Below are 16,591 nucleotides of genomic sequence, written 5' to 3' on the forward strand. Positions count from 1 at the left end.
GGTGGAGACGAGATCCTAGGCACCCAAACTCTGCAAGTTCGCCCTCCCTCACCCTGGAGCTGTGACGCTGTTTCATCAGTGACCCGCTGCTGCAGTGCACAGGGTGCGGGGCCAGCAGAAAACTCAAGTCTGACACCAAAACAGGAAGTTGCAGCGGTTTACTGATTTTATCATGACCAATGTAAATTAAACAATGTGTAAGCTGCTAACCGGCGGGAATAAATAAGCTGCACCCAATTCACTCACAGTCACACACATTTAACAGACCGGCGACAACGGGTGACCAGTTGAATAATCAATCCCGTTTCTCACCGTCACTCTGCATCGGGGAACCGATTATTATGATTATGAAGACACGTAGTCCTCTTTTGTTGTCATTTAGTAATGCATGCATTAAGAAATGATACATTATTTCCTCCGATGTGATATCAAAAAACACAGGACAAACCAAGACTGAAAAAACGGACAAAACCACATAATTATAACACAGTTACAAACAGTGTAACAATACCATAAGTTGATGAAGAAGTCTGTGAGCACAGTAAAGTTCAAAGCTTCTCAAATGTCCCAAATCTCACGCAGATGGGAGAAGGAAGAAAAACTCTCCGTGCCATGCCGACCACAATCTGAGTCTGAGTCATCCGAAAACTTCGAGCTCTGATCAGCTCTCCGACACCGAGAACTGAGCGCCATCTCTGTCCGAAAGATTCCACCTCCTTCTCGGTCGCCAAAAGCAGGCAAGGCCGTGGATTTTGAGGCCTACTCTCGGAAAGATTCCCGACGACACAGTAATGACAACAGCAGATGGGTGTTTCAGAAATGCAGCCAAATGTTCCTTTGTGCTTTCACGTCCATTCTCCATCAAATCAGAATTGTCCACGGCCCCTATTTAACAGATACGACATCATTTTTCACCGGAGAACTGCGCACGCACAGGCGCGCTGCTATCTTCTCCTCCCGTATGATTATAAAATCACAGTTCGGGGCCGAGTCAGAGATCACTGCAAATCCAGGTTTACTGCCGAGGGATTTGTCTATTTAACATTATTATATCAGCCAGACTGCTGAATTCACCTTACTCTGCAAAGGGAGCAAAACGATTCTCTCCCAGGATAATCCCATCCCGGGTCAACAGTGTCCTTGACTGAGCCCCTGAATCCGGGCTCTTCCTGTCTGTGTAAATCTCCGTCGCCCCACTTGGGGGAGCTCTCGAACCCGGACACGTGCCGGAAGCAGCAGCGCTCTGCAGGAGGTGGAATTATGTCACTACGGGACCTCTTCGGACAAAACAGATCACGAAACTGGAGCGAGTTCCGGTAGAACCGTTGGGAATTACACCTGGAGTGTGGCCATTAAAGGAGAGGGCAAGGAAATAGGCCAAAATGTCCCCATTCAGCGGGCGGGGTTTTTCGCACATTCAGCTGTTCAAGGATCCACTCTCAGTCCGGGTCTGGTTTCCTGCAGAGACTCCAGTTCCATTCTCCCGTTCTCACTGAAGGGATTCCAGTCCAGCCTGAAACAGATGGAAGAATAAAGATGGAATAAACAGATTACACAACAGTGTCAGTAACAGTAGACTGGGGTTAATGTTTCAACAACACTCACAGACAAATATCACCAGAAAACCCACGGATCCACTGATATTTTATCACATTGCACATTAATATAAACACTCACCCGATCTGCTCCAGAGTCGGGTGGGTCAGTATGAGGCGGTGAAGAGCGGGGACAGATCGGTCTGTGAGCAAGTTTGATCCCAGGTACAGCTCCGTCAGTGATGGGTTCGCACTGAGAGCGAAGAAGAGATCCTCAGCATCAGAATCTGTGAGACCTACATCCCACAGCCTGGAGAGGAGAGAGAGTGAGGGGGAAGGACACAGAGAGAAAGGAGACAGTAAAAATCCCCAGTGTTTATCAGTAAGGCAATTACTGATCACATTTTTCCCCTTCGGCAGTTGAAATGGGCACGACTGCGCAAGCGTGTGTAAGTCGGACCGTGAGGCAGCTTAAGTGTTTAAAAGCGAGAAGATTAACGAAGCGGGCGACGTTGTAGAGGGCGACGGAGTAGAAGGAGACTTCATTCCAAGTGAGGTAAGGCCGGGTAAGTTCCTTAAATTAATTTAATTACCTTAAGAGTAGGTAATAGAGGCAGCAGTTAGGACAGTTGAGTGCTCCATTTTCAGTACGTGGGAAGTCAGGGCGAGCACAATTGTCGCTGATGACGACACCTATGAAAGGTGCATCAAGCTGCAGCTCCTGACAAACCGAGTTAGGCAGCTGGAGCTGGATGAACTTCGGATCATTCGGAAGGCAGAGGCAGAAATAGAGAGGAGTTACAGGGAGGTAGTCACCCCTAAGAGTCAGGAGACAGGTAGCTGGGTGACTGTCAGGAGAGGGAAGGGGAAGAGACAGAAAGAGCAGAGCACCTCTGTGGCCGTTCCCATCAATAATAAGTACATCATTTTGGATACTGTTGATGGGGACGGCCTACCAGGGACAAGTTGCAGTGGTTGCGTATCTGGCACCGAGACGGGACCCTCAGCTCAGAAGGGAAGAAGGGAAAAGAGGAGAGCAGTTGTGATAGGGGATTCGATAGTTGGGGGACAGATAGGAGCTTCTGTGGGAGAGGTCTAGAATCTCGGATGGTCTGTTGTCTCCCTGGTGCCAGGGTCCGCGATATCTCGGATCGAGTTCTCAGTATTCTCAAGAGGGAGGGTGAGCAGCCGGATGTCGTGGTCCATGTAGGGACCTATAACATGGGTAGGAAGAGTCAGGAGCTCCTGAAAGGCGAGTTTAGGAAGTTAGGTGCCAAGTTAAAGGACAGGAGCTCCAGGATAGCCATCTCAGGATTGCTACCAGTGCCAAGTGCAGGCCAGTTTAGAAATAGTAAGATAGCGCAGATCAACACTTTGGCTCAAGACATGGTGCAGGAGGAAGGCTTCAGATTTGTAGATAATTGGGCAGTTTTCCAGGGAAGGTGGGACCACTTCCGGCGGGACGGTTTACATCTGAACTGGAGGGGGACAAATATTCTCGCAGGTAGGTTTGCTAGAGAGGCTCCAGTGGATTTAAACTAGATACGGGGGCGGGGTGGGGGCGGAAGACGAGGGGAACCAGAATGTGGGAACAGACGTAGGGGAGAAGGAAGAAAAAAAAGAGATAATAAAGTTGTTTGCACCGTTAGTGATAAACAGAGAGTTAGAGGCGGAAAGTTCCTTAAATGCATTTATTTTAATGCTAGGAGCATTGTAAGAAAGGTGGATGAGCTTAGAGCATGGATTGATTCCTGGAAGTATGATGTTGTAGCTATTAGTGAAACATGGTTGCAGGAGGGGTGTGATTGGCAACTAAATATTCCTGGATTCCTTTGCTTCAGATGTGATAGGATCGGATGGACAAGAGGAGGAGGTGTTGCATTGCTTGTCAGAGAAAATATTACAGCGGTGCTCTGGCAGGATAGATTGAAGGGCTCGTTTAGGGAGGCTATTTGGGTGGAATTGAAGAACGGGAAAGGTGTAGTAACACTTATAGGGATGTATCGTAGACCACCAAATGGGGAGCGAGAATTGGAGGAACAAATTTGTAAGGAGATAGTAGATATTTGTAATAAGCACAAGGTTGTGATTGTGGGAGCTTTTAATTTTCCACACATAGACTGGGAAGCCTATACTGCAAAAGGGCTGGATGGTTTGGAGTTTGTAAAATGTGTGCAGGATAATTTTTTTTTTGTGGCGATACATGGAGGTACCAACTAGAGCAGGGGCAGTGTTGGATTTCCTATTAGGGAATGAGATAGGTCAGGTGACGGAGGTTTGTTTTGGGAAGCACTTCGGGTCCAATGATCACAATGCCATTAGTTTCAATATAATTATGGAAAAGGATCGGCCTGGACCCAGGGTTGAGATTTTTGATTGGAGAAAGGCTAACTGCAAGGAGATGCGAAAGGATTTAGAAGGAGTGGATTGGGACAATTTGTTTTTATGGCAAGATGTAATAGAGAAATGGAGGTCATTTAAAGGGGAAATTTGGAGAGTACAGGATCTTCATGTTCCTGTTGGGTTGAGAGGAAAGGTTAAAAGTTTGAGAGAGCCATGGTTTTCAAGGGATATTGGAAACTTGGTTCGGAATAAGAGAGATATCTGCAAGAAATATAGGCAGCATGGAGTAAATGAGGTGCTCGAGGAATATAAGGAATGTAAAAAGAATCTTAAGAAAGAAATTAGAAAAGCTAAAAGTATATACGAGGTTGCTTTGGCAAGTAATGTGAAAATAAATCCAAAGGGTTTCTACAGTTATATTAATAGCAAACGGATAGTGAGGGATAAAATTGGTCCCTGAGAGAACCACAGTGGACAGCTATGTGTGGAGCCAGAAGAGATTGGGGAGATTTTAAACAATTTCTTTTCTTCGGTATTCACTAAGGAGAAGACTATTGAATTATGTAAGGGAATCAGATGGGGAAGTTATGGAAACTATGATGATTAAAGAAGAGCTAGTACTGCCGATTTTGAGTAATATAAAAGTGGATAAGTCTCCAGGTCCTGACAGGATATTCCCCAGAACCTTGCGGGAAGTTCGTGTGAAATAACAGGGGCTCTGACAGAAATATTTCAAATGTCATTAGAAATGGGGAGGGTGCCGGAGGATTGGCGTATTACTCATGTTGTTCCGTTGTTTAAAAAGGGTTCTAAGAGGAAATCTAGCAATTATCAGCCTGTGACTTTGCCGTCAGTGGTGGGTAAATTGATGGAAAGTATTCTTAGAGATGGTATGTATAATTATCTGAATAGACCAAGTCTGATTAGGTACAGTTAACATGGATTTGTACGTGGAATGCCAAGTTTAACAAATCTTATTGAATTTTTTGAAGAGGTTACTAGGAAAGTTGACGAGGTTAAAGCGGTGGATGCTATCTATATGGACTTCAGTAAGGCCTTTGACACGGTTCCACACGGAAGGTTAGTTAGGAATTTTCAATCGTTAGGTATTAATATTGAAATAGTTAAATGGATTCAGCGTTGGCTGGATGGGAGACACCAGAGAGTAGTGGTGGATGACTTTTTCTCAGATTGGAGGCCGGTGACTAGTGGTGTGCCTCAGGGATCTGTACTGGGTCCAATGCTGTTTGTCATATACATTAATGATCTGGATGATGGGGTGGTAAATTGGATTGGTAAGTATGCAGATGATACTAAGATAGGTGGAGTTGTGGATAATGAAATAGGTTTTCAAAGTTGCAGAGAGATTTAGGCCAGTTAGTAGAGTGGCCTGAAAGATGGCAGATGGAGTTTAATGCTGATACATGTGAGGTGCTACATTTTGGTAGGACTAATCAAAATAGGACGTACATGAAAAATGTTAGGGCATTGAAGAATGCAGTAGAACAGAGGGATCAAGGAATAATGGTGCATAGTTCCCTGAGGGTGGAATCTCATGTGGATAGGGTGGTGAAGAAAGCTTTTGGTATGCTGCCTTTATAAATCAGAGCATTGAGTATAGGAGTTGTGATGTAATGCAAAATTGTACAACGCATTGGTAAGGCCAAATATGGAGGATTGTGTACAGTTCTGGTCACCGAATTATAGGAAATATGTCAACAAAATAGAAAGAGTACAGAGAAGATTTATAAGAATATTACCTGGGTTTCATCATCTAAGTTACAGAGAAAGGTTGAACAAGTTGAGTCTTTATTCTTTGGAGCGTAGGAGGTTGCGGGGGGAGGGCGGGACTTGACAGCGGTATTTTAAATTATGAGAGGGATAGATGAAGTTCACATGGATAGGCTTTTTCCATTGAGAGTAGGGGAGATTCAAACAAAAGGACATGAGTTAAGATTTAAAGGGCAAAAATTCAGGGGTTATATGAGGAGCAACTTCTTTACTCAGATAGTGGTAGCTGTGTGGAACGAGCTTCCAGCAGAAGTGGTTGAGGCAGGTTCAATATTGTCATTTAAAGTTAAATTGGATAGCTATATGTAGAGCAAAGGAATGGAGGGGTATGGGCAGAGTGGAGGTTGGTGGAACTAGGTGAGAGTAAGCGTTCGGCACAGACTAGAAGGGCGAGATGGCCTGTTTCCGTGCTGTAATTGTTATATGGATATATTAATGTTCAGTGTCAGACACCCAGTGACTGTAAACACAATCTCCCACAGTCTGGTACTTACCACAGTTTCTGTATTTTACACTCCGGGTTCCTCAGAGCCGCAGACACCAGTTTCACTCCTGAATCTCCCAGTTTATTCTCCCCAAGTCTAAACACAACCAGACAAATTGATGAACAAAGTGATTCAAACCGTGGGTCTGAAGGAATTTCTCTCACTTGGATATTTCAGGAATGATTAAACCCTTCAGTGTAGCACTGATTGGAGTTCCCATCACTGTCAATGTCCCTCACTGCCCAGCTCCACGGTAGTCACTGAATGCCAGTAATTTTGTCTGTCGGTGAGACCCTGTAAACTCCACATATTCTGTCCCATTCCCCGATGGTCAGAAAATTGTTACTGACGAGTGAGTGTCGGAAGAGGCAGGGTTGGATGGCAGAAAGTCCTACAGTGAGGAGAGTTGTGGGTGGAGATTGTCCATGGGAGTTTGTGGAAGTCAGATCCCAGGAGGACGAGGTGGGGAGAGAGATCCCACAGGGGGAAAGGGATGAGAAAGAGAGATCCCCAAAGGAGGAAGGGAGATGGGGAAGAGAGACCCTACAGGACGAAGTGTATGTGGAAGAGAGATCCCACAGGAGGATACAGATGGGAAAATAAAATCCCACAAGACAGGAGGCAGAAATAGATTGCACAAGAGGGGTGGGTCTGAACAGAGTCCCACAATCGGGAGAGGAGAGGAGCCGACTGTGCTGAGCAAAGCCACAGATTTTGACTGATGGTGATAGTCACACACGGGGAATGTCAGGGGAGGACAATCTCACAATGGTATTCTTCCCTTCTCATTGGGGCAGTCTGCTGACGGTCTCTTGTCCCTCACTGGGAAGTGGGTGTGAATCTCCGACCCACCTGCTGCAGTCAGTGTCGGTCTGGGTGTCAGTAACAGTGAGAAGGAATATTGTCAATGGATGTGTCACAGGCAGCGAGAAACACGGCCATTCCTGTAATTTACTACCATTAAACCAGTGGCCGTTGTTCACTGATCTGATGAACTCTCCAACATCCCTTCACAAGGAACCACAGAACCCTCCTGGCCTTGGGGAATTGCTGACCGATTCCCCCCGCCCCCCCGCCCCATCATTTCACACTGTTCTTCACGATCTGATTTACTACAGTTTTACCCAAATCCCTTGACATTGAAACAACACAATTGGACAGTTTCACAGATCTGAGTGAGAGTTAAATTAAGTTACCTCAAATCCTGGCACTTGTGCAGCCCGGGTCCCAGCCGCTGGATTCCTTCACACTGAATGTGGCAGCACTCCAGGTCGAGCTGTTTTATTGTATCACAGAGTCCGATGGCACGAGACAGGACTGCACAGTCAATCGGGGTCAGTGTCATTCCACGGAATGAAAGTCTTTCTACAGATCCCAGTGAAGCCTGAGCCAGCCCACGATTCTGAGACTCAAACAGGTAATTCAATGTGTTCAGGAGGCTCCTTTTACCAGCATCACTCCTCATGTCTCCACTCTGGCGTTTAACCTCCTCCTTCACCCAGTCAATCACCCGGCAGGTTGTTTCATGAGGAAATGGACCCAGAAACTCCTCCAGGCCCCGAGCTGTCATTGGGGAGGAGAGACCAGCAACAAAACGGAGAAATACCTCAAATCGCCCATCTGTCGTGTTGTGGGCTTCAGTGAGGAATTTCAGGATATCCTCGGGATGTGGATTCAGGAATTGTGCGACTGCAGCTATAAACTCTTGGATGGTGAGGTGTGGGAATGTGTACACCACACACCGGGCAGAATCCTCTCTCTCCAAAAGCTCCATCAGGAACCCGGACAGGAACTGGGAAGGATGCAGATTGTACTTGATCAAATCTCCATCTGTGAACACAATCTTCTTCTCGGACACTCCTGTGAAGGCCATCTGACCAACCCTGAGTAACACATCACGGGGGTTCTCAATCTCACGGTTGTGGTTTTTCAGGATGTTGTAAATATAGTAGGAATATAGTTGGGTGGTGGTCTTGGGAACTCGCTGCGGGTCCCTGACTCTTTGTGTGAAGAAGGGGCCCAGTGCCAGAGCGAGGATCCAGCAGTAGGAGGGGTTGTAGCTCATGGTGTACAGGATCTCGTTCTCCTCCACGTGTTTGAAAACAGCTGCTGCCACCGTCTGATCTTCAAAATGCCTGATGAAATATTCCTTCCGTTCCTCACCAACAAAACCCAGGATTTCAACCCAGACACTGATCTCCGCATTTTCCAATAATTGTAAAGCAGTGGGTCGGGTTGTCACCAGCACTGAACACCCTGGGAGCAGCTTATGCTGGATTAAATTGTACACAATGTCAGACACTTCACACCACCACTCGGGATCTGGGCACTGGTGCTTGGGTTCTGTATCTCTCCGACTGTCAGCAAAATCGATTCTGTGTTTGAATTCATCTAGACCATCGAATATAAACAGTAATCCCTTTGGGTTCTTCCAGACCTCTCTCAGGAATTCCCCAAAGTAAGGATACTGATCCAGAATCAGTTCCCTCAGGTTTATTCTGCAATTAATCGTGTTTAACTCCCTGAATTTGAAACTGAAGACAAACTGGAATTGTCGATATATTTCCCCCGTGCTCCAGTCATAAACGATCTTTTGTACCATTGTCGTTTTCCCAATTCCCGGGATTCCGGCCACTGCTGCTGAACTCCCAGATTTCGATTTCCTCCGGGAAAAGCTGCTCTGAAACAACTGATCAGTCCGGATTTTTTCCAGCTCTCCGCGAAGGTGTTTCTTTCTCCATTTTTCATGGGTTCGGCCTGTCGCCAGCAGTTCATGTTCCACCAGTCTCCGATCTCGAACAGTAGAAATGACCGTGAGCTCAGCGTATCGATCAACCAGCTGGTAAATCTTCACCTTCTCCCTAATCAGGATCGTGTTCACTCTCAGTGTTTCTGTTTGTGCCCGCAGAGTCTCTTTGTGTTTCGCTTGAACGTCTTCCAAGGGGAAAGAGATATGAACCAGAAAATATCAGACTTCCACCATCTAATATTCAGCGAACAGTGAAGGTGGAAGTTCCTACCGCTATTTCGTTATAATCTTCCTGCCCACATAAAGACACATGTGATTTTCCTGTCCAGAGACTCTTCCTGACACCCAATGATTTTTGACAGATCATCAATAATGACTCCACAATCTCTTTCATAACAGCCCCTTACTGATGGGCCACTCTGGCGTCCTGGTGGCCTCACCCTTTGTTTTTCACTGCCCTGAACTTGTTTGAAAATTTCACACCAGTTCCTCAGCTCTCAGCAATGTCCTCTGACCCAACACCAGTCATCCTTCTGCATTGGAATCACACAGTAATATTTTGAATTAACAACTTTAATTCCCATTCATAGACAATTTCTGCTCATCACTACCTCTCAGTCAACCTGCTTCATCGCAAAAGTCCACATGAAACCTTTACTCCTTCAGCTCAGCCATTCTGCCTCTTCACCCTTCCAAATATCCAATGATAGCCCTTGATCTGAACTATAATATCCATTTCCTAAAGCTCTTCAACCTTTTTCCAGAATCGTCTTTATTGTTGTATTTGTTATCCGGGGTATTGTACAGATAAATTAGGGATAAAACGTGAACAAAATATGCATAGATTCCTTGAGAAAATCCATGTTGAATATGCCGGGCAACTGTTGTCACTAGTTCACTGGGAAAGTTTCCTGTTCCACCGCAAAAAGAGATGGAATCAAACGAGTTTGTGAGTTGTGAGGAATTTTGGCTGCAGAGTGTGTTCAATTTATTTCTTTGGCCAATAAGCTGGTCTACTGTTGGGATATATTGCAATGTTACAAATAATAATGAATAAACAGGAAAAGAAGCCGTCTTACATGTAAGGGGGTTTCGACTTTTATGTTACTGCGGAGGCTAATTAAAACTGCGTCTTTGTTATCTTAATCTGGGGAATGTGGCTTTGTTGTGTTAAACGCTGAGAAAGTTTGCGTTAGCAGCTTGTTTTGGTTTAGAGGGTGCTATTAACCAATTGGGATAGTTGTTATGGTTTTGGTTTATTTGAAGATACTGTATGCGGGGGTTTTGGGGCAGAAGGCGGGAGAGCGAGACAGAGGATGGACCAGGTGCTGTGAGTCCGCTAACGGGGTCGGACCCGGAGCGGGACGTTCGGCGAGGAGACGGAGACGGACTCGTGTGGAGCGTCTGGTCGACCACCGTTGTTGGTCCCAGGTGGCCGGTCGAGGTGGTCCGAGGGGGTCGCAGGGTGAAGAAGAAGGTCCTTGAGCTCCAACTGTTTGTGCACCAAGAGATTGAACTTTGATAAGTGTGGCGCCTTTTATTTTCCTTTTATATTTTAGTCTCTTTTAATTATATAGTTCCAGTAATAAACTGTATAACATTTAATTGCATCTGGTGTATTGTCTGTTATTTGGGCGGGGTGGGGTAAATCACACAGCATCCACACAAACAAATTACTCAGTTTGCCAAAGCAGAGGCTGTTTCCCTAAACGACAGCGAGCGAGCGACCCTGAGGGTGGCCGGGGGGCTACATACAGATTGGAAAAAAAAAATAGTGACAGTTGAAACTATGAAGCAAGTGCAGATTATAAGCGTCTATTTTACCCCGTCAATCAGCTTAACAGGACTGTGGTCAACCATGATACGGTTGATAAAGGGATGTGAAAAATTGAAGACGTTAGGAAGTGAATGTATTTATATGGACACTGGGAATCTGAGAGGTGGCGAATATTGAATTGGATTACTTCACTTGGGCACTGATTTAATTGGATCACGGAGCTTTTTTATTCCCCTTTTGATTTCTATCTTTGAAACTGTGCCTGGATCGATAATATTAGTTTTAACATGTTTACCAACAAGTTAGATTTCCAACTCTTGTCCATTAACGTAATAAGCAATAAATGTAAGTTCAAGTAACAAATCTGAGCCAACATCTCAATCAAAACACTTACATTTTGAAGAGAATGTTCAGCTATTTAACCATGAAGTGAAAGCCAACTTACACATGAACTTTGTGCCTTCCTTGCAGAAAGAGTGCAACCACTTTGATTCAGATATAGCACACACCTTATCAGGAGATACAGGAGTAGATAAGCTACACAGAGCTGTTACAAATGAGAGTGCCGTCGTAGAAGTGGATTCCAACTTTCCTAAAAATGAATCTGAATTGCCTTACATTAACAGATTGAAGAGGATATAACGTTTAAAGTGTGTCAAGGAGATATCCTGCAGTTAAAGTATTTTAAATATGGATAATGTAGCTAAGCTTCATAGCAGTTATGGAAAGGAGAACAGATGGATTGGACATAGATATCCTGAAGTTGAAGGATTATTTTGATTGTATACCACAGCGCTGATTGAAGGTAATTCTTCACCCATTAAACCGGAGTCATTCAAAAGTGAGTAGTGGGACTTTGGGGCCAATGTGCCCCCTTAGGTGCCAAAGGAATAAATTGTAAGGAAAATTTAACATCAAGGTTTATCAGTGGTTTAACTGATAAAAGGTGGTATTCTCAGATACTGAGAGTAAAAAACAAAGAAAATGTTCTGACAAGAGTAGAGTATAAATACTGGAAATGAGTTCTAAGACCAGTCTGGGAGTGAATGACAATCGTTAAGAAAAAAGCAAAAGGCTTTTGTGAATACATCAAAGGCAAGAGAGGTTCAGTGTATCAAGACACTGCCAAGGGTATGTGGGTCATCAGTGTATGAGGAAACCTCCAGGGCTGTTTGGAGGCGTTCAACCAAGTACCGGGTCACTTTCAGAATTGCATGGTGCTTCACAGTGTATTATGATCTAGCCAGGTGTTTCTTCAGATTTCCCCATCATCAACACCCTGCCAGAGGTATATGCAATCAATGGTTCTAATGTGGATTAAATGAAGTATATTTTAATACTCGTGCTTATTGTGCTGCGTGGGAGTTGGGCTGAAGGAACGGATTCATTATTTTTTAGAGATACAGTACAGTAGCAACCACTTCCAGCCATGCGCTCACACTGCCCAACTAAACCGATGTGACCAAATAACCTATTGATCTGTACATCTGGACTTGGACTGATTGAAGACAGTCAGCATGGCTTCGTGGGTAATAGGCCATGTCTAGCCAATCTTATAGAGTTCTTTGAGGAAGTTACCCGGAATGTTGATAAAGACCAGATAGTGGATGTTGTCTATATAGTCTTTAGTAAGGTATATGACAAGATCCCACATGGGAGTTTTGTCAAGAAGGTTTAGTGCTCGGCATTCAAGATGAGGTTGTAAATTGGACTCAACACTGGCTGACTGATGGTTGCCTGTTTGACTGGAGACAAGTGACACGTACTGCAGGGTCGGGGTTGGGTCCATTGTTGTTTGTCATTATATCAAAGATCTCGATTATAATGTAGCTCACTGGATCAGCACATTTGAGATGATATCAATATTGTGGGTGTACTCGACAACGAGGAATCCTATCGTGACTCGCAGCTGGATCTGGAACTTCAGGAAAAATGGCTGAAAATCACAAATACAAATTAATGCAGACAAGCGCGAGGGTCCGACACAGTGAATGGTAGGACACTGAGGAATGTGGTAGAATAAAAAGATCTGGGAATACAGGTCCATAATTCATTGAAAATGGCGTCACAGGTAGACAGGGTAATAAAGAAAGCTTTTGGCATATTATTCTTCATAAATCAAAGTACTGAGTACAGGAGATGGGATGTTTTGTTGAAGTTGTGTAAGACATTGTTGAGGTCTAGTTATGATGACCTACAGGAAAGATGGAAATAAGGTTGAAAGAGTACAGAGAACATTTTGCACGGACGTTGCCATATCTGGAAGACCTGAATTATAACGAAAGTTTGAATGGATTGGGATTGTGATCCTTGGAACGCGGAAAATTGAGAGGAGCTTTGATAGAGGTATATAAATTTATGGGGGGTATAAATAGGCAAAATGTAAGCTAGCATGTTCGACTGACAATATGTGGGACTACAACGAGAGGCCATGGTGAACTTTTTAAAGGGAATATATTGGGAAAATCCTTCACTCAGATGTTTGTCATTGTGTGAAACAAGCTGCCAGCACAAGTGACGCATGTAAGCTCGACTTCAACGTTTAAGAGAAGTTTGGATAAGTACATCGATGGAGGTCAGTGGGAGTAGGCCTGATGCTGTGCAGTACTTTTCTATGACTCCAGCTTCAGAATGTGGGAAGAAACTGGAGCATCCAGAAGAAACCCGCACGGCCACAAGAGACAGTACAATCTCCTTACGGACTGGAAGCGGGAATTGAACCTAGATCACTGATGCTGAAAAACTGTACGCTCACCGCAACTCTAGCATGTCGTCCTAACCGTGGAAGAACTTCTCGACTCTTCCACTCTCAGACAATCTGGGGCTATCTGCTGTGTCAGCAGCCAGCATTGTTGGAATTCACAACACATCAGCAGACTGCCAGCAATGTCTGTGTTTCTTGGGCAGCAGGACCTTGCTGGATGTAAACGCCTAGGTGACTCTTACGCATACTGAACTGAGTTATTTGCACAACATGTCAGGAATGGTCTGAAGTGTAGCTTCAACTCAGAATACCAATTGACTGATAGTGATTTCCAGTCATGACCACCCCTTTCCACAAACACTGACAGCTGGGCTCCTAGTTTCAGCAATCTGTGAACAATTGCTGTTCAGCTTCATTTCTGTCAAGTAATCAGTTTCAATCATTTATTTCATCACTCACCCCTCAGCTGCGATGGTAACTCACAAAAGCCTCGGCTGACATTCATGTGTTCATATGGATCAGGACCTGTTGACATCGAAAAACTTTCATGGAATTGGGTGCCAAGTGCATTGTTAAATATGGAAAGTTTCAATCTGATTTAGGGCAGAGTGTGTTATTTCACTGTACCGAGTTCCTGGATTTCCATCAGTATTTTGTCCAACTTTGGTAACTCCTTCCTCATTTCCGCAAAGGATTCCCACATCACCCTCTGGGCCTGGGCGCCTTTTTCCATCACCAGACTGAGGAAGAGTTTGGAACTCTCTTCCTGGTTTCTCCTCTCAACGAGCTTCGTGACTTCCTGTGAATAACAACAGTGAAGATCAGACGGAGAGACACAGAACGATGAGGAAAATATCTGCTCATTGATCGGACATTCAAATAGTCTCTTTGCCCAAGGACACCGGGGCAACCACTGGTCTGTCTCCTGATCCATTCTGCAAATCTATGGGTTCATACAATGGAACCAAAACACGAACTAAAGGTAATAACAAGTTAATATTATTGTTGCAGAGTGAAGTAATCTCCTTTGCACATTCCTTTATAATGCCTGTGGACCTGTGACATGTTTTTTTTTGGTGATGGCAATGTGAGATAGACGTTGGCCATTAACCCGTAGACTATGCCTCGTAACAACTCTACTGCTGCTGCACAATGCATTGTCCCATGGACAAAGAGCTTCGCGGCGCTCTCCGGTCTGGTTCTGCCTCTTTCAGTATGATGAAAGTGACATGACATGGATGTGATCAGTGAGAACATTTCTTACCCACAAGCACTCGGGGTGATGACCTCTATTGGCAGATACCACAGTTGAAAAGTTGACTATGTTTGATTATATTGGATTGTGTCTTGACTAGTCTCTGGGACAACTCGGCAAATTCCTACTGTTCTAAAGGATCCTCCCAGGTGACCAGGCTGATGTGTCCTGATCTAAAGTGAATCCTTTGAGTTAGTTATCAGGTTCTATATGATGAGTACATTCGTACTGTCCTGGAAAAATGGAGCTGGTGAGACAGCAAAGAAAACTTCAGCAACTCTACAGTTCACACTTTTCTATATTACGAATATTGCAAAGCCTTTCACTTGCAAGTTGTTATTTTTGAACCGACCTGGTGTATGTGTGGTGCTGTGGGGGAATTCGGCAAACTGGAGTCTCTAGTGTACACATCCGCCACGGTCATTGCTAATTCGAACTTGGGGCCAGATTGAAGTGGCAGGGAATGGGCCCGAAAGCGAAGAATTAGCCAATGTTTTGTCGATTTCAGTGCCAGACCAGATCGAAAACTTTCTGATGTTGCAGCTGCGAGGGGCAAGCCGGTGTTTAGTTCACTGATTCTCGAAATTTACTCACATCTGCGGGTCTGGTCTGGGATCAAGGACCGGCTGCAACAGTGAATCTGGCTTGGGTGACTGTGAACTCACTTTCCACTTTGGTGTTCTCTGCAGTTCATATTCTGGGTAATAATTGTTTACTTTTAATGTTCGGATGATCTATTTTGTTTTTCAAACATTGGGTGTTTGGCAGTCTCTGTTATGTGAGTTTTTTTAAAGAATACGTTCTATTGTGTTTCTTCAATGTCTGTAAGAAAGCGAATCTCAAGGTGGTATACTGTATACATACTTTGATAATGAGCGTTGTTTGAAGCTATGAAATGTTGAAGATAATTTGAGCAACACATGATAGGAAAGATTTAGGGCGACTTGGCCAATTTTCCTGCTGTGTGATTCTAATTCGAGGACCACGACACATTACCGAAATTCCAGGCACCTGGCTTCGTACGGGAGTGATGTGACCATATCGATGTCGTGGCCAGGTGTCTTTCCACACATGGCAGCAGGGAACTGGACATCTACATCGTCCATGAGGAGAAATGAAATTAATCCGAATGTGACCAAAGATCTTCATGGGTATTTTAATCGGGTTTTTATTTCTGCTGCTGATTCACTGAATCGCATTTCTCTCACCAGTGTGTTAAGTTCAGCATGTTTGTACTGATGAATTAAGTTTGAAACTGCAGTTAGCCCTGATGCAAATGTTTTGGACCCAATTTGTTCAGTGATCAATATCATCACTGCAGTGTAGAGAAACAAGAGGATGAGCTAGACTGACTGTTGTCTCTCATCCCTCTTTTCACCAAAATGAACTGTATCCCAACCATTTTTCCCACTCACCTCGTGTTCCCGTTTGCTGAATTGTCCTTCCTGTCTCAAAGTCAAGCTGAGTCCTTCTACCCGCTCCTCAATCGCAGGTTTCAGTCTCTCTCGGTAGAAAATGGTCATGTTGCGCAGTTGATAATCTTCACACTGTGTCAGGAGATCTGAGATCGTAGAATTGGGATCTGGGAATCGAAATATAAAAACACTGTACAGTACTCTGCAACGTGGAGTGGAGTGCGAGTTGGTAAATCTGACGGAGAGAAAAGTATATTGGAAAAGAGCGTGCACCGCAGGAGGGGCGTGGGATCCATGGCAGAGATGGCGGGAGGGAAGTGAGACAGGTAGCAGAATAGAAGTGCCTGGGGTCGGCTGTAGTAAGGGTACGGATACATCCAGCCCTAAGAACCGAGGCAAGGTAATTTGGTTCCAAACAATTGGCTTATTGATCATTACTAATGTCTCTCTGGTGTTCTTTCCCTACACTTTTCCAAACAATTCCCCTCTCTCTGCCCCCTTCGCCCTTTCAGTCCACAATAAAGACGCGTATCAGAA

General features: G+C 44.6%; 1 protein-coding gene across 3 annotated transcripts in view; it reads right to left on the bottom strand.

Moving 5' to 3' along the window:
* Positions 1-1,271: 1,271 nt before the first annotated feature.
* The window catches only part of LOC140206838 (NACHT, LRR and PYD domains-containing protein 3-like), a 34,791-nt gene continuing 19,471 nt past the window's right edge, over positions 1,272-16,591 (bottom strand). For all 3 annotated transcript variants that reach the window (XM_072275080.1, XM_072275081.1, XM_072275079.1), the window contains 7 exons: positions 16,055-16,221; positions 14,012-14,183; positions 13,844-13,909; positions 7,351-9,088; positions 6,164-6,250; positions 1,678-1,845; positions 1,272-1,513 (listed from right to left, as the gene is read on the bottom strand). In XM_072275080.1, the coding sequence (XP_072131181.1) occupies positions 1,426-1,513; positions 1,678-1,845; positions 6,164-6,250; positions 7,351-9,088; positions 13,844-13,909; positions 14,012-14,183; positions 16,055-16,221 (2,486 nt within the window). In that variant the 3' untranslated portion in view covers positions 1,272-1,425. The remainder of the gene's footprint in view (positions 1,514-1,677; positions 1,846-6,163; positions 6,251-7,350; positions 9,089-13,843; positions 13,910-14,011; positions 14,184-16,054; positions 16,222-16,591) is intronic.

This window comes from Mobula birostris, chromosome 13, assembly GCF_030028105.1.
Source record: "Mobula birostris isolate sMobBir1 chromosome 13, sMobBir1.hap1, whole genome shotgun sequence".
Classification (NCBI taxonomy): domain Eukaryota; kingdom Metazoa; phylum Chordata; class Chondrichthyes; order Myliobatiformes; family Myliobatidae; genus Mobula; species Mobula birostris.